The sequence below is a fragment of the Mirounga angustirostris genome, unplaced genomic scaffold (assembly GCF_029215605.1).
Source record: "Mirounga angustirostris isolate CCGP_5_RB_7025 unplaced genomic scaffold, mMirAng1.0.hap1 SCAF_8, whole genome shotgun sequence".
NCBI classification, from domain to species: domain Eukaryota; kingdom Metazoa; phylum Chordata; class Mammalia; order Carnivora; family Phocidae; genus Mirounga; species Mirounga angustirostris.
Window position 1 is genome coordinate 1,692,504 of NW_026991716.1, and position 21,862 is coordinate 1,714,365.

Genomic DNA, 21,862 nt, shown 5'->3' on the forward strand with positions numbered 1-21,862 from the left:
CCCAGGCGCCCAGAGATCTTTTTTTTTTTTTTTTTTTTTTAAGATTTTATTTATTTATTTGAGAGACAGAGAATGAGAGCATGAGGGGGGCAGGGTCAGAGGGAGAAGCAGACCCCCCCCGCGAGCAGGGAGCCCGATGTGGGACTCGATCCCGGGACTCCAGGATCCTGACCTGAGCCGAAGGCAGTCGCCTAACCGACTGAGCCACCCAGGCGCCCAGAGATCTTTTTTTTTTTTTAAGATTTTATTTATTTATTTGAGACAGAGAGAATGAGAGACAGCATGAGAGGGAGGAGGGTCAGAGGGAGAAGCAGACTCCCTGCCGAGCAGGGAGCCCGATGTGGGACTCGATCCCGGGACTCCAGGATCCTGACCTGAGCCGAAGGCAGTCGCTCAACCGACTGAGCCACCCAGGCGCCCAGAGATCTTTTTTTTTTAATGCGTTTCCAGGCGCCACCTCCAGGGCCTAGGAATCGGTATTTTGCTCCCCGAAAAGAGTCAGCCTGGCCCTGGTTTCCCGCCCAGATGTCTTGCGTTTTACTAGTTGGAACTAAAGAGGAACATACTTTAATGGCTGGCTGTTCCTGTCGAATACTGATTCATGAGATCTCCTGAACATGTGTCTGTATGACCACTTGTGCGGTTGGCTTTTTTGTTTTTGACTCAACCCATGCCGGCCCCCCTTCTGTTTTCTACATCTACGTAGCGTTTTCTTTTTTGTAGAGTCCACATATAAGAGAGACCATGTAGTAGTTGTTGTTTTTTTTAAGTAACCTCTATAGCCAACGTGGGGCTGGAGCTCTTCACCCCGAGGTGAAGATTTGCAGGCTCCTTTGACTGAGCCAGCCGGGCGCCCCAAGAGCGATCATACAGTATTTGTCTTTCTCTGACTTTGCTTAGCACAATGCCCTCAAGTTCCATCCATGTTCTCACAAATGGCAAGATTTCATTAAAAAGAAAAAAAAAAGCTGAGTAATATTCCGATGTATATACCACAATTTCCTTATCCATGCACCCATCCCTGGACACATCCATCCCTGGACACTTAGGTTGTTTCCATATCCTGGCTGTCCTAAATAATGCTGCAGTGAACATGGGGCCACATACATCCTTGTCAGTGTTTTTTTTTTCCTTTGGGTAAATACCCAGAAGTGGAATTGCAGGATCATGTACTTCTCTTTTTAGTTTTTTGAGGAATGTCATACTGTTTTCCACAGTGGCTGCACCATTTTACTTTCCCACCAACAGTGTATGAGGGCTCCCTTTTCTCCACATCTTCATCAACACTTGTTATTTCTTGTCTTTTTGATAATAGCCATTCTAACTGGTGTGAGGGGATGTCTCCCTTTACTGTAACATAGGCTTATAAGGGCAGAGATCTTACCTTGTTCCCTGCTGTGTCCTCAGGACCTAGAACAGGGGCTTGGAACTGAAGGGGAGGAAAAATTATTACTGTACCCTTTGTGGTCTTACAGTTGGACTAAGAATCAAATTTACTGGAGACAGATTAACAGGAGAAAAGACCAGACGGAAGCCCAATAATGAACTTAAGACCTAAAGAAATGACCAAAGCAGGTGGTTTTTATACTTTTCAGACAGGACACAGTAGATCTGTGAGGATCTGACAGGACAAAGAAAACTTAACTTTGGGAGGTTCAGTTAGTAAGGAATTCTAAACAGAATTTGGGCTGGGGTGGTAAACTAGTAAACAGTAACACGGGGTGTTTATACAGCCTTCTGGGCTCTAAATTTCCTATCTCTGGTGATAAAGATGTCTCCTTACCTCCTGGTACAGGGAGGGTACCTTTCACACGGGAGATTTATTTCCTGCTTTTAGGGGGACACAGGTGGTCTCAGTATCCTTCTTGCACCAGCTGTCTTTTAAGTAACTTTTATTTAAAATAATCAGTATGCCATAGTGGTACATTTTGGGGCAGCCTGCTCTTGTCTCCTATAGCACATAGCATGTGTTTAATAAATACTTGTTGAACAAATCAGTAAGAAGAAATAGGTAAAAAGTCCTTGGCATCACAGAACTTAGTCTCACAGAATTAAAGTGGTTTGAGGGACGCCTGGGTGACTCAGTTAAGCGTCTGCCTTGGGCTCAGGTCATGATCCGTTCCCCCATCGGGCTCCTTGCTCAGCGGGGAGCCTGCTTCTCCCTCTGCCTGCTGCCCCCACTGCGTGTGCATGCGCTCTCTCTGACAAAAGAAAAAAAAGGAAAAAAAAGTGGTTTGAAACATAAAGAATGGGATGTACCCTGAAGTGAGATCTTCATCAGGCAGTCCAATAAATAGGCATATAATGTGATCTACCTATGTAATGTTTTCTAATAGCCACATTAAAAAAGTAAAAGACAGGTGAAACTAATATTAATAACGTATTTTATTTAAACCAGTATATCCAAAATATTAACATCTAATCAATAGAAAAATTAATGAAGTATCTTACATTCTTTTTTTATACTAAATCTCTGAAAGCTGATGTTTCTACTTACTGCATATCTCAATTCAGATATTAAATTTTCATTGAAAATACTTTATTGAGATTATACAAAATTTAAAATGTTAAAAGTAGATTCACATACCCAAATTACACCAAACATAAAGGTTTTCCAATAACTGAATTATGTTTTAAAATTTAATTAAAATTAAATTAAAAAATGTAGTTTCTTAGTTGCATAGCCACATGTACCTGATGGCTACTGTACTGGACAGGGCAAATCTCAGTCAAAAAATCTCTGTCCATGGTTGGGTCAGGGGTTAGAGGAGTAGGTAGCACCACAAGTATGCCAGGGAAGGAAGAGGAAAGTTTAAAAAATGCAATGTAAGCTCTTTATGCAAGTCCCGTTTGAGGGCAGATTCCTCTGGTCTTCAGCAGTGAGGTATGGCTTCCTAAAGCCGACTAATTTTTCAGTATGATTGCTCTTTAGAGCTTAGGTACTCTGGGAATCATTTTTTGGGGGTAGAAAGAGGGTCTAGCACTGCTGGTTGTATGCACCATCTCCGTAGAATCTTATTGTATGTGATGAGGAACAGTCATGGAAATTAGATTATTTTCCTATAGATCAGTTCTCAACTGAGGGTGATTTTGCCCTTCGAGGGGGCATTTGCTCCCCCATCTTAAAAATGCTTGCTTGTCACAAGTAGGAGGTGTGGTAGCATCCAGTGGCTGGAAGCTGGGAATACCCCTAAACGCCCTACACTGCAGGGGGCAGGGCACTACAAGGAACTGTCTGGCTGAAAATGTCAGCAGAACCAAGATGGAGAAACCTTGCTGTCGAGGATTTGAGGAAGAAAGACTGAGCGAGCTGTCCCTTCAGAACCTCAATATGACTCCCTTGTGGGATCAGTTAGGGGAGAAGAGCTTGTTTGTTGAAGTATGTCAAGGTTTCTAGTTGGTTTTCACTGTTGATGGACTTTTTGATTATAAACAAATAATGTCATGCTCAGGATGAGAATGGAGACCTGTTGGATAAAGATAGATAATACGTGCTGTGCTCCTAAGATTCAGTGTACCTTGGGATAAGGAGCTCATCTGTTCTTTGTATGACTTACATCCATCCTAGGACCCAGGCTCAAACATGATTGATGCCAGTATTAGATTACTCGTCACTCTCTTCTCTTTCCCTATCACCATCTCTTGTTTTATCTTTGTTCTTTTCTTGGTACCCTTGTTCCTTTTTATTTTCTCCCTTCCTCCCTTTCCCCTGATCTTATTCCCCGCCCCTCACCAGTGCCCATACATACCTCCTGTAGCCCCTCCTCTCCCAGCGCCTAATCTGTTTCCTCTCTTCAAAGCTGTTGGTTCCTCATTCAGAATCACCAGTTCACCACCATCCCCCATCAATGTCTGAGAGCTGCCCCCTCTACTCCGTTTAGGTGCCTCTTACAATCACAGCTGTCTTGTTAGTTCACAAAAACTCAAAACTACAACTTCTTGCCTCCTTCAAAAAAGAAAAAAAAATCGTCTCTCCAAAAAGATGGAGGAGAAATGCATATGCTTCTGACACAACTGTTTGAGAAACGGGGTTCTTTTAGAGCAGGTGCTGTGCTGAGGATGGCTCTCTGCTAGAACCAAGCGGTTGTAGCTATGGTTACGGCGTCTAACGTATTACGTCTTCTTTTCCAATAATTGTGGCTGTGCACGGGCACCCTCCCCAGTTCTTTCCTTGGGTTTCTACACACTTACCGGACAACACCTGCTTCTTCCTGGTACCAGCAACAACTCAGATCTTTAACCTCATGCCTCCTTTGCCTTATGCCTGCACTTATCCCAGGTTTCTCTTGCCTGCAGCACTCCAGGCTGTCTCTGGCCGCATGTATTTCTGTCCCTCCCTCTGTTATCAGATGGTGGACACTGTGGTGGCAATTTAGAATCAACACCAAACCTAAAAAAGGGTAGCATGGTCTGTCTCAGTGCTGCAGACTAGCCTTTGAAGGTATACAACTCGAAGACTAGAATGATTCTTTGTACTTAACAGGTATTCAAAACTATCTGAGTAGAATGTTATAGCATATAGAAGATGATAAAGGAAAATCAGTCTGTCATGTTTTTACCAATTTTAGGAAACCTAATCTTGTGGTAGCCAAAATCGTCTTTCTTACCATTGCAGAAGCCTCTCTAAATTCAAGAAGGGATCATATCAGAAGTATGAGCTTTTCTTTTACAGAGACTGCCAGCAGCTTCTACGCTTGTTTCTCAGCAAGACAAAAAAGGTAAAGGGGGAAAAGCTATCACTCAGCATCTAGCTTTATTTTTAAAACAAGGATGTTTCTAATACTAAAGATTTTTAATACTTCACTTTTCTCTTCATGACCATTAAAAAATCCTTTGTTTCAAATGCTTTGAAATATTGCTCAGATAATTATGTCATAAAAACAAGTAGGAGTGTGAGACTTGATGTTTTAAAATTTTCTACAGTTGATGTAGACAATCAAAATAAACTTATTTTCTTTTAAAAAGCAGTATTACGTTCAAAAGACATAAAAGTTCAGTTTATGGTGTTACAAGGAGTGATACAAGATTCATCTTCCAACAGTAGTAACGACACAGAAAGCACTGTGGTGGTTTAACTACTCGGTCACAATACAGAAGTGTGTGTAATTCCTGTCTTCAGGAAGAGATTAGATCCCTTCCTGCTTGTCCTGGGGATGGCTATTCCTAGAACAGTGATTCATGGTGGTTTGATGGTGGTGTACATTTGAATGTGCTGGGCCTCTGGTCACAATATCTGTCATGTTATAGTATTCTCAAACTAGGGATGTAAAACTGTTGCAAGCACATGGACTGCTAATGCATTTCCAAGCCAAACAAAAAAATTGGACTGTTTATTATCTTAAAACTCCTGAGAGTCCCAGTTTCTTATCAGCATATGTATCTGATGGAATGCTACTTTGTAAAGGTAGTTACACTCTTGTTTTAGAGATGAGGTAGTAATTTAAGCTTTTTTTTTTTTTTAAGATTTTATTTACTTATTTATTTGAGAGAGAGAGAGAGAGAAACAGCAGGAGAGGGGATAGGGTCAGAGGGAGAAGCAGGCTCCCTGCTGAGCAGGGAGCCCGATGCGGGACTCGATCCTAGGACTCCAGGATCATGACCTGAGCCAAAGGCAGTCGCTTAACCAACTGAGCCACCCAGGCGCCCAATGAAACTTTATTTATTATTTTTTTAATAAAGATTTTATTTATTATTTGACAGAGAATGAGAGAGAGAGAGAGAGCACATGAGAGGGGGGAGGGTCAGAGGGAGAAGCAGACCCCCCGCCGAGCAGGGAGCCTGATGCGGGACTTGATCCCAGGACTCCAGGATCATGACCTGAGCCAAAGGCAGTCGCTTAACCAACTGAGCCACCCAGGCGCCCAGTAATTTAAGCTTTTAATTTAGATTATGATGTTATTGTATTTACTTTAATAATCTTCAGTCTTCCAATTATAATATACTCCTTTTTTAAGGCTGAAAAGTGCCATAAAGTTATTACTAAATTCCTTTCTTAGAGTGTTTGTATTTTATCTCCTGTTGCTACTACAGTCTCCTCACGTGTCTCTTTTACTACCTTCCCGAACTCAGAATCACACAGAATATAAGCTGGAAGACATGTTACTGGTGATTGATTAGGACAGCAGCATCCTGTCCACCATGATAAAAATGATCTGTGTCTGTGCTGTCCAGTTCAGTAGCTGCTAGCCGCATGTGGTTAAGGAACAGAATTCTCTACTTTGAGTGTATTAATTTTAAATTTATACAGCCATATGTGGGCACTGGCTACTTCATTGGACAGTGCAGTTCTGGACCAATCCCTCCCCACGTCTCTCAGTTTCCAGGACCCTGAGACTCAGAAGAGGAGTGATTTATCCTCATTAAGGTCATCCCTCTTCGCAGTAGCTCCTACTCATCACTTACTGCTTTCCTTCCCACTTGAATGTTTTCCTTACCCTGCTTCTTTTTTGGTAGTTTCCTCTTTTTTAGCATTGGCAAACAAATTCCACAAAATGATTATACATTATAATGGCCATTATATCAGTAGTGATGGAAAATAAATACTTAGTATTGTTTTAGTTATTAATTTCAAAAGCAGCTCTAACTTAATACAACATACCTGGTGGGTCTCTACTGTGTCCTCTACAGAAGGGGGAAATGAAGGCAGAGAAAAATGTGACTGTTTTGCCTAATGTCATACACAGAATAGTCAAGTAAAAAGGAAAGCTGAAAAGTAGAATTCACTATCTTTCAACCAAGAAACATGGTTATTTTGGGCTGCAAGGGAGCAATCTGTTAACAGACAAGGCTTTCTGAAATAACCTTAATGCTTCCTAAGAAACTGAACTAATTTAGAAATAAAAGGAAATTTTCTCAGGTAGATTCTCTGGTGCCAGAGAAATGTTCAATGATGACTGAAGCTTTGCCTATATTCAGGATACTCACAGTCCCTAAGGCAGATTCTCTGATAATGAAGGAGAGCTGAGTAGCTAAAAACCTCTGTTATTTCACCATCTTAGTAAAGCTTATTTGCTGTATGAATTCTTTGATGTCTGATCAGGGCTGAACTTACACGGAAGGGCCTCCCACACTCATCACATTCATAGGGTTTTTCACCTGTGTGGATTCTCTGATGCTGAATAAGACCTGTGCGCCCACTAAAATCTTTCCCACATTCTTCACATTTATAGGGTTTCACTCCAGTGTGCACTCTGTGGTGTCCAATGAGATGGGAACGTTGAATGAAGGCTTTTCCACATTCATCGCATTTGTATGGTTTCTCTCCAGTGTGAGTCCTTCTGTGCTTACTAAGGTCTGAGCTGTGACTGAAACTTTTCCCACAGTCATCACATGCATAGCGTCTTCTTTCCCTCTGCTGCCACTCTAATCTGCCCTCACTTTCAATAGCATCTTTGGATTCAGGATGTTGAGGAATGTCTTTGTTAAGTCTGTCATTTATCTTCCCAAGGAATTCTGTGTCCTTGGGCAAATCTTCCTTCTGGGACAATGCTTCATTCTTAGTTCTGGTTTTATCACCTGTAACAAAGAGTACACAAACATGTCCTAGTCTAGGTTTGAGAAGCCAAGCCTATGAAAGAACGAACACGTAAATGTTATAAATGTGTTATAAAAAACAAAGTCACATACAATGTACAAACTAGATTATTTGGCATTGTCAAAACGTATATTGACAACATAAGGAAGAGATTAAGAGGCCAGTAGGGAAGACAGCAGCAGAAAAATTATTTGGGAACAGATTAAGAAGAGGGGAAAAGGCACTGATGTGGATCAGGGAGTTGCCTGGCAATCCTGTGCAAAGGCAGAGTGGTGAGTGGTAAATGAGGACTAGAGATATGCTGAGGATCATTAAGAGGGACAGACGGGGATCGAAGAACAGAAATGGGGAGGGAGGTAAAAGTTTGGGAGAAACATGCAGGGGCCTGAAACACAGGTAGTTAAGTGGGAGTAAAACTGAGTAAAAGTGGAGAAGACAGTGGGGTTAGGGATATGAGAGGAATGTAGTGATTAGGAACCATCAAAGGAGGGGAATGTGTGAAGGATAATAATTAATTAAAAGCAGACTGAGAACATGTAGGTCAGGATCAATCCAGGAAGATTAGTAGGAAGTGACAATGGTCTGGTGTATGTGCTGGGTTGAATCCTTTTTTCTGAAACTATCATCTCTTCCTGTCCAAATCCTAGCATGGTGGTTCTCAAACTTGATTGTACATCAGAATCACCTTGGATGACTTATTAAAACAGAATGTCAGGCTTCCTGACCCCAGAACTTCTATTTGATAAAGTTGGAATAGAGCTTAAGATTTTGCATTTCTGGGGCGCCTGGGTGGCTCAGTCGTTAAGCGTCTGCCTTCAGCTCGGGTCATGATTCCAGGGTCCTGGGATCGGGCCCCACATTGGGCTCCCCGCTCAGCGGGAAACCTGCTTCTCCCTCTCCCACTCCCCCTGCTTGTGTTCCCTCTCTCGCTGTGTCTCTCTCTGTCAAATAAATAAATAAAATCTTAAAAAAATTTTTTTTTGCATTTCTAACAAGTTTCCTGATCTGATAGATACTACTGGTCCAGGAACCACACTATTATTAGCTATTATTCAAGGTCCATCTCAAATGCTCTCTCCTCCAGGAAGTCTTCCCTAATTTCCCAAATTGGATGTGTTCTCTCCTTCTTCCTGCTCCCCATGTCCTCAACCCCAAGCTTAGTACAGAATAGCACATAATGGCAAGTACTCAATATTTGTTGAGATGAATTTTATAAGAAAATAGCGGTTTTGATGATTTGGAGGGAATAGAAAGTCACCTAGTTGGTCTTGCTGTGACCACCATCTCAACAAACCTAGGAATCCTCACTGTGCAACAGTCATGTAATTACGGTTTTCAGTGGTCACCTGGCATGACAGCAGCAGCAGCAAGAGCTACCCGGACATTTCAGTGCCTGGGCTGGGGGTGGAAAACACTGGCTCACATGGCTGAGTGCCATGCCGTGAAGTCCACTCTTCACTGTCATCACCATGTCCCCTTGCTACCATTCTTCCTCAAATCAGTTCCTCCTTAACGATTTTTTTTAATTTAAAAAAATTTATTATTATTATTATTATTTTATTTATTATTTTTTTAAATCAGGCAGTAGACTTTCTCAAAGTTGGAATATTTCCTCTAAGACGATATTGTTTTGGAACCTAATTGCTGTATTATCTTTGGCTAGAAATGACAAGGACTAAATTAGAGCCCGGGCGGTCTAGATTCCAGTCTTGGAACTGTCTGAGAACTGCTTAAATTTTGGCAGAGCACCACTATTTTGGTTTCTTTATCACCTCTGTGCCCTCCTCTTTACCTATAGTTTGATTAGATGAGGGAATGTATGATAAAGCATTTGTAAAAGTATAATGTGTGACAGAAGTATTGCTAAGTTAGTAGGGTAATAATGATCAAGCAAATCATGGAAATCAGAGACACCCCCATACCATTAAGAAAAGTGTTCTCAAACATCAGCATATTGGCTCAGCCACTTCTTTTACATACAGCTGTCACCACTGGCTGGCTTTCCTGTGGCTTACTGATGAAGATGAATTAAAAAAAGACAAAACTAAGTGGTCAGTCCACCATCTTCAGTGTAATCTACCAGTCCTCAGGATGAGTCTCTCTCCCACAGCTTCAGGAGAAATCTAGAGAAAAATCTCACCAGAACTTCAAAAGGCTTTTTTTTTAAATACAAAGTTGGTTTTTCTTGGTCAGCAATTGAAATGATAACCCTCTCCCTTTGATCTGCAACTGAACAGGGTACAGGATAATATTGTATGAAAATTATCGTATGTGAACTTTTCTCATCTCAATAGTGGCGGTGGTGGTGACACAGATAAAACTCCAGTTTCAGGGCCTTGTTTATGTATCTCTCCCCACTAAGCATGGAGCCTGACGCAGGGCTTGATCTTATGACCCTGAATTCATGACTTGAACCGAAATCAAGAGTCAGACGCTTAATTGACTGAACTACCCAGGAACACCAAGAGACCTTCTTTTAGAACAGACAAAATGAAAAATATTTGGATCTAACACCTTCTGCCAGGGCTGACCTTCCAATGTTATTTTGGCATATGTAATACCAAGAGTCCTTATCAGTTACAATTCGAGATAAGTCCAACCCTGCTGGTCACTGAGATGACGACAAGTAAAGATCATCTGATTACCATGTGTACAACTTGCTGACAGTCTAGGGGAGCAAGGACAAGGTTAAATGCCGAGTGCAGTGAAACTGGGAGTTAAAGAGACTGTCATTTATCTGCCAATGGAGAGTCAGTGTTGTGGGTTAATAGCATGTCCAAAAAGTTCACTTTGAAGTACTTTAAAATGTGCTACAAAGAATTGCAATCCAAGTTCTGTCATCTACGAAGATAATTCTGTATTAAGTGATTAATGCTATTGTAATTCCCAGTTATGTTTACAGAGAGGAGTCCTATTATGCTAGCCAACAGCTAATACAAATAATAATACCTTGCTGGTATAGATACTATAATTTTTTTTAAAAGATTTTATTTATTTATTTGACAGAGCGAGCCTGGAAGGGGCTCGATCCCAGGGCCCTGGGATAATGACCTGGGCTGAAGGCAGACACTCAATGAACTGAGCCACCCAGGCGCCCCACAATGAATTTCTTAAAATAAGAAATAGTGCATAAAAAGTCTATTTAACAATAAATTTACATTTTGAGAGATAGTGACTTTTTGGTACATTATCCTGATGGCTTTTAACAGTTGTTCTGGACCAGCGGGCAGGAGCCCCAGGTTCTGACTGTAATCTCAGCTCTGCCTCTTATTCTTTGGAAACTTAGACAAGTCACAACCACTGTGGGCATATTTCCTCAACTGTAAAATGAGGATTTGGACCGGACATTACATGCTTTTAATAAAGTTGAAAGACACGTCTTGAAATGTGTTGTGATTTCTGCAGAGTTTTATTTTGTTTTTGTATTGTTTTGGTGGGTTTTGTTTTTTGCTTGTCAGTTGTTTTGGTGGGGAGTGTGGTGGTGGCGGTGGTGGTGACACAGATAAAAACTGTGTATGGCTCTTGGTGCTGTACCTTAGGAAAAAAGTCCTATTCATGCTGTTCAATGCAGACAAAAGGGATTCCCTAAAAATTCTCAGGCCTCATAGGATAGCTAGATTTCATGAAGCACCTTTCAGTGTATTAGATTAAGAAAAGACAATTCATACTTTTCCTTGAAAAGTTATTTTAATAGCAGCACATGTGTAACCCTCTACAATTTTAGGTATAGGAACTGTGTATTTTTCTGAATTTATAACATGAAGTAGAGTGAACTAGTCCAGAAATATCTATTAAAAAAAACAAGGAAGACCATTTAGAACTTAAGAGTTTTGCACAGACTATCCATTAGTCATAATAATTCTGTGTTCTACATAGAATTTAGCATGTTGACATGTTAAAATATTACTGTGACCTATTTTATGACTCACTGCTTGTCCTGTCTCCTCCCAAAGGCAGGGAGAGAAATTTCTTATAATATGCCTGCTCACAGAGAAAAGGTGAAGACCCCACATAGTTAAGCTTACTAAAGCTTATTAAAGTAGCCTACATCTTTTAGCTTCTGCCTTCTGAAACTATTCTTGACTACCACTAACTTCTAAATGCCAAATTCAGTAAGTGGACACTTACCAGTTCTTAGCCTGTGTCCCATTAGTAGCATTGGCTATAGCTGGCTGAAGCTCCTGGTATCTTTAGTGACACTACCCTCTTCTGCTTCTTACTCCTCTGATACTCCCTGATGTGTCTTCTTTGTAGAATCCTCTTCCTCCACCCAAACTTCAAGTGGTGGCATGCCTCAAAAATTTGCATGTGCCTCTCTTCTCCTCACTTTATACATTCTTCTTGGTCAACTTCGTCTACAGCCATGGCTTCTATCATCTATGCAGGGACGATTCGCAAATCTCTTATCTCCTCCCACATCTTTCTCCTATATCTAGAACCATATTTTAAACTGTACTGCCTACTGGATGGATGTTTCAGAGGTACAGCAAATTCACATGTATAAGAATTGAATCCATTCTAAATTTCCACACATAAGATACTCCCACCTTCTGATTTTCCTCTCAATTACTTACACCATTATCTGCAAATCACCCAAGTCACCAACTTGGATTTTATTAAAACACCCCCAACCACCAATGTCTAATCAGACCTGTTCATTAATAAATGAATAATAAGTATCTCTTGAATTTTCTCCTTCCTCTCTCTCCAGCCTTATTTGGGCACTGGTCTAAAATCTTCTATATTTGAAAGTGGTCTCCCCTCACCCCCCTTGTGTTTTATCTTTTCTCCCTATTTATAGTGGTGTGCTCATTCACTTATAGACTTTGGAAAAGAGAGTAGAATAAGTCATCTGTGACTTCATTGCCTTCAAATAATCTTTGTCTACATTTGGAGATATCCTTCTTTAATATTTTTCTCTGTAACTTTAAAAAAGTAGAATCATGGATAGTGATTTTTAAAAAACACAAATCTGTCATCCACTCCTCTATTAAAATAATATAACGGGGGCACCTGGATGGCTCAGTTGGTTAAGCATCTGGCTCTTGATCTCAGCTCAAGTCTTGATCTCAGTGTTGTGAGTTCAAGCCCTGTATTGGTGTTGGGGTGTGGAGCCTACTTAAACATAAATAAATAAATAAAACAAACAAACAAACAAACAAATAATGTAACAGACCTCCATCTGTTTCCTCAGCGTGGTATTCAGGAACCTTCACCACTGACCTTTGATTTTTCCCTTCCACAAAATTCTCTTCATCAAAATCAACTCAGAGCAACTGCTGTTCTTAGAATGTTAAGCTTTCATGCCCCCCGCCCCCCCTCCGTTCTCTCTGCCTGAATTGTTCTCCCTTCCCAGTTCCCACCCATCTGACCATCTCAGCTCAATCAAACCTACTCTGTGACACTTCTGTGGGCCTGCCACAGAGATAGCTGTCCTTTTTTTTTTGTAGGTTATAGCATTACTGCCCACTTCTGTTTTTTGAAGAGAAGTCTTTCCTTTGTATTCCTGACATCTAGCATGGTGCCTAGCATGTAGCTGCTGCTCAACAAATGTTTAATAAAAGAAGAATGAACAGAACAGGGGGTCTCAACCTCACCTCTAAATCTAACCAATAACCAACACTATGCTTTAAAAGCATGAAAAGACTCCTTTAAATTATACATAATTGAATGCCATCTTTCCAGGTATGAAATACAAATATCTTAACTTAAAATCATTTTTCAGATTAGACATATCACCTGGCAGGGAACCTAGAGAATGAGAGAACCATACTGGTAAAATTTAAAGTAGTGAGAATGGAATCCATAATAGGCTAGAGTATAAAAACTGCCCAGGGGAGGCAGTATGGACACAAGAGCCTCTAGAGAAAGGACAGGGAGCACTGAAAAAAGGAGTGTTTGGGCAAACTGGAATTTAAAGTTTGTTTACTTTTTATTGAAGCCTGGGGATACACTAGACATCTGGTTTTCAATTAGTGAACTGATTACTGGGGTGGGGAAGCAAACGACAACCAAAACCCAGTCAACCTAACATGGGAGAAACAAAAAGCCTACTATACTGACTAGTTCTTGCTCTCTCTTTCCTACTTCTTTCAGTGTGAGGATGTATTAGGGACTGAATTGTGCCCTGCCCCCCTCCCCCCCATTTATGTGTTGTAGCTCTAACCTCCAATGTGACTGCATTTGGAAAAGGGGCCTTTAAGAAGTAATTAAGAATAAATGAGGTTATAAGGGTGGGGCCCTTATCCAATAGGACTGGCATCCTTACCTAAGAGGAAGAGATCGCAAAAGTGTGTGTGCACAGCAAAAAGGCCATGTGAAGATACAGCAAGTCTGTGAGTCAAGGAGAGAAGCCTCACCAGAAACCAAGCCTGCTAACACTTTGATCTTGGACTTTCCAGCCTCCACAACTGTGAGAAGATAAATTTCTGTTGTGTAAGTCACCCAGCTTGTGGTATTCCGTTCTGGCAGCCCTAATAGACTAATACAGGCTGTCATATGAATTCTCCTGTTAAAAATGTAAATTTAAGAGAATTTAGAACTAGAATCATCAGGTAACAACAAATAGAAATGTAAGGTATTATTAACTTGAATGAGTATTTAAATCCCATCCCCCATCCATTGGGCCAAAAAGCAGCTTTTAAGTCTAATGAAAAACTAAAATACAATTCTTTCCATGATGAGGCAAAGGTCGGAAGGGGGATAAAATCTTCCACAGTGAGGTGGAGGATAAGCAAGAAAACTTGAAAAGGAGAACATCAAAGTGAGAAAGCTCCTAACACAAGAAACCATTATCTTCCCTCACACACATAAATTCTTGCTCCTTACCATTCCTTTGGGGCTCCCCAGATTCCTGCTCCTGCTGAATCTTCTTGGGATGGAGCTGTGCAGTCAGTGACTCATGGGGTCTTCCCAAGGGGGTCAAGTTTTCCAAAACTCTGTCCTGTCTTTCTGAATTGGCTGGGACCTGGGAACAATGAGGTATGATTGGCCTTGTAGATTTTGTGAAAGAACTTAAAGAACTTCAGAGAAAAGATCAAAAGAAGGATTTGCCAGGGACCAGGAACACAAATGGGAAAAAGTCTCATTCAATTGCAAATGGAAATAATGACTAAAAAAAGAAGAGTCAGAAACTAATCTCTATACTTCAGGCCACTGGAGAGTGAAATTCAGTCTCGTCTCAATGATCGCAGAGATCCAGGATCAGTATTCTGACTTGGAAAGAACCTCAAAAATTATCTAGCCCAACCTTCACCAAATGGGGGCATTTCTTCTCTAACTGCATTGTCCAGTATGATAGCTACAAGCACAGTGTGCTCACTGGGCGCTTGAAATGTGGTTCGTAGGAATGGAGATACACAAAGTGTAAAATATACACTGAATTTTAAGAACAGTACAAAAAAGGAATGCAAAGTACCTCATTTTTCATATTGATTACATGATTATTTGGGGTTAACAATATTTGATTTCACTTGTTATTTTTTAAAATGTGGCTACTAGAAAATTTTAACTACACATGTGGCTCACATTACAGTCCTTTTCGACAGTGCTGTTCTGTAATATCCTCGACATCTATCTGAACCCACCTTGACTATTTCCATGGAAAGGGAGGGTTTTTTTTTTCTTTTTTTAACCAGGAAGCCCATTTTTTAATAGAAAGGTATGAATGTTGGAGGATTCTTTGTTTACCTCTGTTACCTACTTGCCTTCCCGTAACTTCTCCCGGATCCACCCTTACAAACGGCATCAGTTCCCTGGGTCTGTACCAGTTCTTTGACTCTGGCAGTCGGGTCCCTCCCTAAGCCTAGTTCTTCGCTACGATAACCCAGTAGACGCCCCCAGGTGTTCTTTCACATGCTTTTTGTTTTGCTTTGGCTCGGTCCATACGCCCTGATCTCGCCCGGCCAAACGAGTGTCCCCTTCCCACCTGCTTCCGCGGTTCATCCAGCTCCCGCTCCAGATCCTCCAGCGCAGTCACCGCCTCCTCGCCCGTCTTCGGGTGCTGCGCCTGCACCCAGGCCTGCAGGTCCCTGGGAAGAATGCTCAGGAACTGCTCCAGCACCAGCAGGTCTAGAATCTGCTCCTTGGTGTGGCATTCTGGCCTCAGCCACTGGCGGCAGAGCTCCCGGAGCCGGGTAAGGGCTTCGCGGGGCCCAGGCGCGTCCTGGTAGCAGAGCTGCCGGAAGTGCTGCCGGAAGACCTCCCTCCTGTGAGGGGCGTGGCTGGGTGAGACGGCGTCCCGTCCCCAGCGCTGCTCTTCTGCCTTGAGTACCGCAAGTGCTTTCTGTCCTTCGGGTTCCGGGGCCGCGGCCATTGTGGGCTGGGAGGTCAGTCCTCCCCGGGGCGGATTCAAGGAGAACCTCTCGGAACCGTGCTTCGGGGACGTCGTTACCGCGGAGATGACAAAAGCCGCCGTGAGCATAGACACAGCTAAAGAGGGAGCCAGGGCGAGCAGGGCGCCGACTCACATCTGCGCGCTCACGGACGCAAGCGCCCTCGGCCGGCCCGCGCGGCAGCTCCCGTCTGTCAGACTCCGTTCCCGCGGGGCTGACGAGCGGCCGGCCCTCGTCAGCCCTCGAGAACCGCCAGGTGTCCACGGCGCTGCGCGGAGGCTCGCCGACGGCACGCCCGAGAGGCGCAGCCCGCACTTGGGCGGCTGCGGGGCAGGCGCCGCCTCGCCTTCTCCCCGTCCGCCCCGGAGGCTCGGCCCTCGTCCTCCCCTGCGGAGGCGACGGACGCAGGGCGCACTCACGCGCCGCGGCGGCCCCCTCCCGGCGGCCGGAACAAAGGCTGGGCTCCGGCCGACCAATGGGCGCCCGCCGCGGGCCGCCGGCACTTCCGGCCGCTCTAGGAAGCCTCGCCTCGGTGGCCCCGCCCGCGGAGGACCGCGTGGACGAGCAGGCTGTGCGCGGGCCCGCGGGCACGCCCTCTTTGTTCTTTTTCTGAAGCTTTTCCCCTCTCCGAATTTTTTAGGTTTACTTATTAGAAGCGTAGTACGAAAGAGTAAAGCATTCACACAGCTCAATATTTGAAAAGAGTAAGCGTCCTCAGCATCTGATTTTGGCAGCCTGTGGTTTTCGGGCACACGCACTGTTCCGTACACACGTCAGGCGGGTACATGTCACCCTCGCTGTCGTCCTGCACAAATGGTAGCATTTCTGCGCCTTGCTTGCTTCCTCCTAGCAACTGATATTGGAGATTGTGCACAAAGGGTTTCCTCGATCTTGCCTTTTTTTTTAAACAATTGCATAGTATTCATTGTATGTGCCATCCTTCATTAATAATTACCCCGTTGACAGGCAGGTTGTTTCCAATCTTCTTTTTGAAACGCTGCTGCAACAAATTACTGTAAACATGTGTCTCTCATGTGTAAGGGTATTTACATAGTATATATTCCTAGAAATAGAATTACTAGAGTACAGAGTAGGGACATTTGTACTTTTGTTAGAGCCAAATTACCAACCATAGAACCTACTAGAGATGTTCCTGTTTACCTATACCTGTCAACACAATAGCATAAGATATTTTGATGTTTGCCAATCTGATGGGTCAGAAATGCTTAGTTTTTTTTTCTCCCTCTTTCTCTTTCTTACACAAATATTGATTATTCACCTGCTATGCCAGGCACTGTTCTGGAAGCTGGAACTATAGTTTAAAGGAAAATAATACTCTTGACTTCATGGAATTTGTAATTTAGTATGTGTGCTTCTGCGTATAAGGTAGGGAGGCAGGCAATAAACAAGAAAAATATATAGTATATTAGATGGTGGATGTTAGTGCCAAGGATAAAATGAAGGAAATGCAAAGTTTGGGGTGAGAATGAAGTAATGCAATTTTAAATAGGGTGGTCATGGAGGACCTCACTAGCACACTGACATTTGAGCAAAGACTGAGGGAGACGAGCGAGTGCATCATCAAGGGTAAAGCTGTTTCAGGGAGAGGGATAGCACATGCACAGCATGGAGTGGAGTGTGTTTGAAATATTCTAGGCACAGGAAGGAGGCTTGTGTGTCTGGAGCTAAGGCAACAAAAGGGTGTTGGGAGTAGAGAGAGGGAAAGATAGGAGGGTCTCGGGTGAGTTCAAAGATACATTTGTTTTTTTACTCCAAGATGGGAAGTCATTCAGAATTTCTGAGCAGCAGAGTAACATGTTCAGATACAGGTATCGAAAAGAGTTTTCTGGCTGCTGTGTTAAAAATAAAGTTGTAAATGAAGGGGATTGGACAAGGACAGAGCAGGGAGATAGGCTGGGAAGCTATTGCTACTTCGGAGTGGGGAGAGTTCTAAGCATGACATAAAACCCTAAAGACATATAACTGAAAACCCATAAAGGAAAAGACAGATGGAACTGGTGATGTAAAAATTTGGAATTTTAAATGAAAAAAATAAAAACTAACTTATAAGCTCAGCGTAAAATATGTCACCCATCTAAAAGACACAGGACTGATATTCCTAATACACAAAGACCTCTTACAAAAAATTAAGAAAAATACCACCAAGCCAATGGCAAAACTGACAAACTTAGGTAAGCATTTATAGAACACAAACAGACAACATGAAAAGGTGCTCAAGTTCACGAATAAAGAATTTAAATTAAAACAATAACAAAAATGTTTTAAATTGTTCAGATTACTAAAGATAAAAAGATTGGTCATATTTAGTATTGGAAAGTGTGTGAAAATACTGGCACTCTTGGGTTGTATATTTTCAGAAGGCAAGACCTTAAAAGTCCGTACCTCTTGATACAACAGCTTAGCTTCTTGGAATTACTTATATAGAAATACTTACACAAAGGGCGACTGGGTGGCTCAGTCATTTGAGCCACCAACTCTTGATTTTCGCTCATGTCATGATCTCATGGTCGTGAGATTGAGTCCCACTTGGGGCTCTGCACTCATCAGGGAGTCTGCTTGAGATCTCTCTCCCTCTGCCCCTCCCCCAGCTCTTGAGCTCTAAAATAAATAAATAAATCTTTAAAAAAATACACAAATGTTCAAACATATACAAAGAAACATTGTTTATTTAAATTGGGGAAACCCAAATGTCCACATTTGGGAATTTAGATTTTTTATATCCCCAACTTTTTTAAAAGCTAAAAATTAAAAGATGCCAAAGGCATATTGAATAAAAAAAGTAAGTTACAAAACAGTATATGATTGTTTGTGTAGAATAATTATCTTAAGTGTGTGTGTGTTCTTTTTTTTTTTTTAATTTTTTTTTCTTAAGATTTTATTTATTTGTGAGAGAGACAACGAGAGACAGAGAACATGAGAGGGAGGAGGGTCAGAGGGAGAAGCAGACTCTCTGCTGAGCAGGGAGCCCGATGCGGGACTCGATCCTGGGACTCCAGGATCATGACCTGAGCCGAAGGCAGTCGCTTAACCAACTGAGCCACCCAGGCGCCCCTGTGTGTTTTTTTTTTAAAGATTTATTTATTTCTTTGACAGAGACACAGTGAGAGAGGGAACACAAGCAGGGGGAGAGGGAGAAGCAGGCTTCCCACCGAGCAGGGAGCCCGATGCGGGGCTCGATCCCAGGACCCTGGGATCATGACCCGAGCTGAAGGCAGACGCTTAACGACTGAGCCACCCAGGCTCTGTATACAATGGAATATTATGCAGCCATCAAAAGGAATGAAATCTTGCCATTTGCAACGACATGGATGGAACTAGAGGGTATTATGCTAAGCAAAATAAGTCAATAAGAGAAAGACATGTATCATATGACCTCACTAATATGAGGAATTCTTTTTTTTTTAAAGATTTTTATTTATTTATTCATGAGAGACAGAGAGAGAGAGAGAGGCAGAGGGAGAAGCAGGCTCCCAAGGAGCAGGGAGCCCGATGCGGGACTCGATCCCAGGACCCTGGGATCATGACCTGAGCCGAAGGCAGACGCTTAACCATCTGAGCCACCCAGGCGCCCTGATATGAGGAATTCTTAATCTCAGGAAACAAACTGAGGGTTGCTGGAGTGGTGGGGGGTGGGAGGGATGGGGTGGCTGGGTGATAGACACTGGAGAGGCTATGTGCTATGGTGAGCACTGTGAATTGTGTAAGACTGTTGAATCACAGACCTGTACCTCTGAAACAAATAATACATGATATGTTAAAAAAAAAAAAAAAGATAGCAGGAAGGGAAAAATGAAGGGGGGGAAATCGGAGGGGTAGACGAACCATGAGAGACGATGGACTCTGAGAAACAAACTGAGGGTTCTAGAGGGAGGGGGGTGGGAGGATGGGTTAGCCTGGTGGTGGGTATTGAGGAGGGCACGTTCTGCATGGAGCACTGGGTGTAATGCACAAACAATGAATCATGGAACACTACATCTAAAACTAATGATGTAATGTATGGGGATTAACATACCATAATAAAAAAAATTTTTTTTTAAAAATTAAAAAATAAACCTGGAAAGGTCATTTAGGAAACGGAGAAATGAGTAACTTCCAAGTAAGCCAGCTTTAGAGAACTGTCCTCTCTGGGAGAGAAATTTAAAAACAGCATAACCTCTGCTCTTCTCTCCATCAGAAGTACATAATGGAAAGCCAGCCCCTTCCCTTGACTGTGGCATAAAACGTCCCCATAGCCTGCTGAGCAAATTAAAACTGCAGACAATGCTCAACTGTGCCCTGCCGCCTCCTTCAGTGCAGTGCACTCACCAGCGTGATTCTCCCTCCTCATCTAATTTTTGTGTCAAATTTTCTCACCAGGTTCCAAACACAAACCCTGCTCCAGGTCCTGAACTTCTTAAGGAGTCCAGAATATTCTTCAGGTATGCCCCCAGCTTCAGGCTGCCATCAACTTCACACAATCAGCTTGCCAGAGCCTTGGAGCACCTGGCTGTGGAAATGAGTGGTTGAACATCAGTCAGAATGAGGCTTCCTGGTAAAACCCTGGTCCTTGGCTTGGTTACGTCCTTCCTCTACCTGGATAGAGCCTCTCTGCCTTCATGACTGAGGCATAAGCAGGCAGTCCAGTGTATGACACCCAGGGCCCTCTTCTTCTCTATTTAGATCTCCCAAAGCTACTAAAAACAAAAAACCACCCACAAAAACACTAGTGGACTATTTAAAAATAACAGCATTCATTCAATGGATGTATATTCTCACTTGCTTTCATTATTTAAAAACACAAAATGAGGGGCGCCTGGGTGGCTTAGTCAGTTAAATGCCTTTGGCCCAGGTCATGATCCGAGTCCTGGGATCCCCACGTCAGGCTCCCTGCTCAGCAGGGGTCTGCTTCTCCCTTTCTAGCTCCCTCTGCCTCTCCTCCTGCTTGTGCTTTCTCTAATAAATAAGTAAAATCTTAAAAAATAAAATTTAAAAAGAGAAAATGAATGAACTAAGCATTCAAGAAATTAGAAAAAGGATGAGAAGGAAATCCCCAAGGGAAAGGTTAGAAAAGAAATAAGGATAAACCAGAACTAAATGAATTAGAACAAAGAAAAAGTGACATTAATAGATCCAAGAGTGAAACATTTTTAAACAAGCCTATTAAAAACCACAAACCTGTAAGAACGGGGGCAGCTGGAGTCATGGCAAGGCAAGCATTTTTTAAAAGTTTCTTCCCCTCTTCGATGGAGTTTTAGTTGAAAGGAGTGCAGCTGAAACTAACCAAAGGAGGTATTATGGCTCCAGAAAAATCTCAAGGAAAAGTGTTGCAAGCAACAGTAGTAGCTGTTGGATGGGGCTCTAAAGGAAAGGGTGGAGAGATTCAACCAGTTATCGTGAAAGTTGGAGATGAAGTTCTTTTCCCAGAATATGGAGGCACCAAAGTAGTTCTAGATGACAAGGATTCTTATTTAGAGATGGTCACATTGGAAAGTATGTGGACTGGAATCATTATTAAAATGGTATGAAGTGAAGCTGCTCATTCCAGTGAAGTGAAATCTCTCATCATGTAAATAATTTTCATGTCTCTCTTTTATAATAAACTAATGGTATCTAAACTAAAAAAACAAAAAACAAAACAAAAAATCCCACAAACCTACAGTAAATCCAACTGAAAGAAAATATTTAAGAATTGTAAATGACACATAGTGGATGAAGAAGTAAGTATGCTACCAAAATTTTAGAAAATCTCAACAAAATTGGTGATTTTCTGGGGAAGAACCCTTAGTTCCAAAATTCATTCAAGAAGTAGCAAAATCTATGGGGCACCTGGCTGGCTCAGTTGGTGGAGAGTCCAGTTCTTGATCTCGGGGTTGTGAGTTCGAGCCCCATGTTGGGTGTAGAGATTACTTAAAAATAAAATATTTTTTAAAAAAGGTAGAAAACTCTAAACCAGTCCTGAGGAAGTAATTGAAAAGGCTATCAAAGAATCATCTCC

General features: G+C 42.3%; 2 protein-coding genes and 1 pseudogene across 8 annotated transcripts in view; 1 reads left to right on the forward strand and 2 right to left on the reverse strand.

The window, feature by feature from the left end:
- Positions 1–1,422: 1,422 nt before the first annotated feature.
- ZSCAN16 (zinc finger and SCAN domain containing 16) lies at positions 1,423–15,956 on the reverse strand. Of its 6 annotated transcripts, none has more exons than XR_010413866.1 (4): positions 15,462–15,956; positions 14,363–14,501; positions 13,894–14,042; positions 1,423–2,201 (listed from the first exon to the last, which is right to left on the reverse strand). XR_010413866.1 is itself a non-coding variant. In XM_054505692.2 (3 exons), exons 1-3 carry the CDS (start codon positions 15,954–15,956, stop codon positions 2,110–2,112), a joined length of 726 nt encoding a protein of 241 aa, XP_054361667.1. In that variant the 3' UTR covers positions 1,423–2,109. The 6 variants fall into 6 exon arrangements, 3 of the variants coding, with proteins under 3 accessions (XP_054361667.1, XP_045722200.1, XP_054361668.1); XR_010413865.1 differs by lacking the exon at positions 1,423–2,201 and adding an exon at positions 7,379–7,515; XR_010413864.1 differs by lacking the exon at positions 1,423–2,201 and adding an exon at positions 7,385–7,515 and having other exon boundaries at positions 13,803–14,042.
- The window catches only part of LOC123837354 (zinc finger and SCAN domain-containing protein 16-like), a 30,488-nt gene continuing 24,501 nt past the window's right edge, over positions 15,876–21,862 (reverse strand). The window contains exons 5-6 of one of the 2 annotated variants that reach the window (XR_010413862.1): positions 21,043–21,143; positions 15,876–20,374 (exon numbers count right to left, since the gene is read on the reverse strand). The gene's annotated coding sequence lies outside the window, so the exon portion shown is untranslated. Of the gene's footprint in view, positions 20,375–21,042; positions 21,226–21,862 lie in introns of both variants that reach the window. The other variant, XR_010413863.1, reaches the window with a different exon arrangement.
- LOC129045552 (10 kDa heat shock protein, mitochondrial-like) lies at positions 19,970–21,812 on the forward strand (annotated as a pseudogene).

Bases quoted from the DNA above. Each gene is read 5' to 3' on its own strand.
- ZSCAN16 (XM_045866244.3), bottom strand. From the start codon at position 15,956: ATGCTCACGGCGGCTTTTGTCATCTCCGCGGTAACGACGTCCCCGAAG. The intron at 14,502-15,461 runs GTGGGAAGGGGA...CATTGTTCCCAG, and splicing joins TGGATGAACCGCGGAAGCAG to GTCCCAGCCAATTCAGAAAG. The intron at 7,516-14,362 runs GTAAGGAGCAAG...TCTTTGTTACAG, and splicing joins TGGGGAGCCCCAAAGGAATG to GTGATAAAACCAGAACTAAG.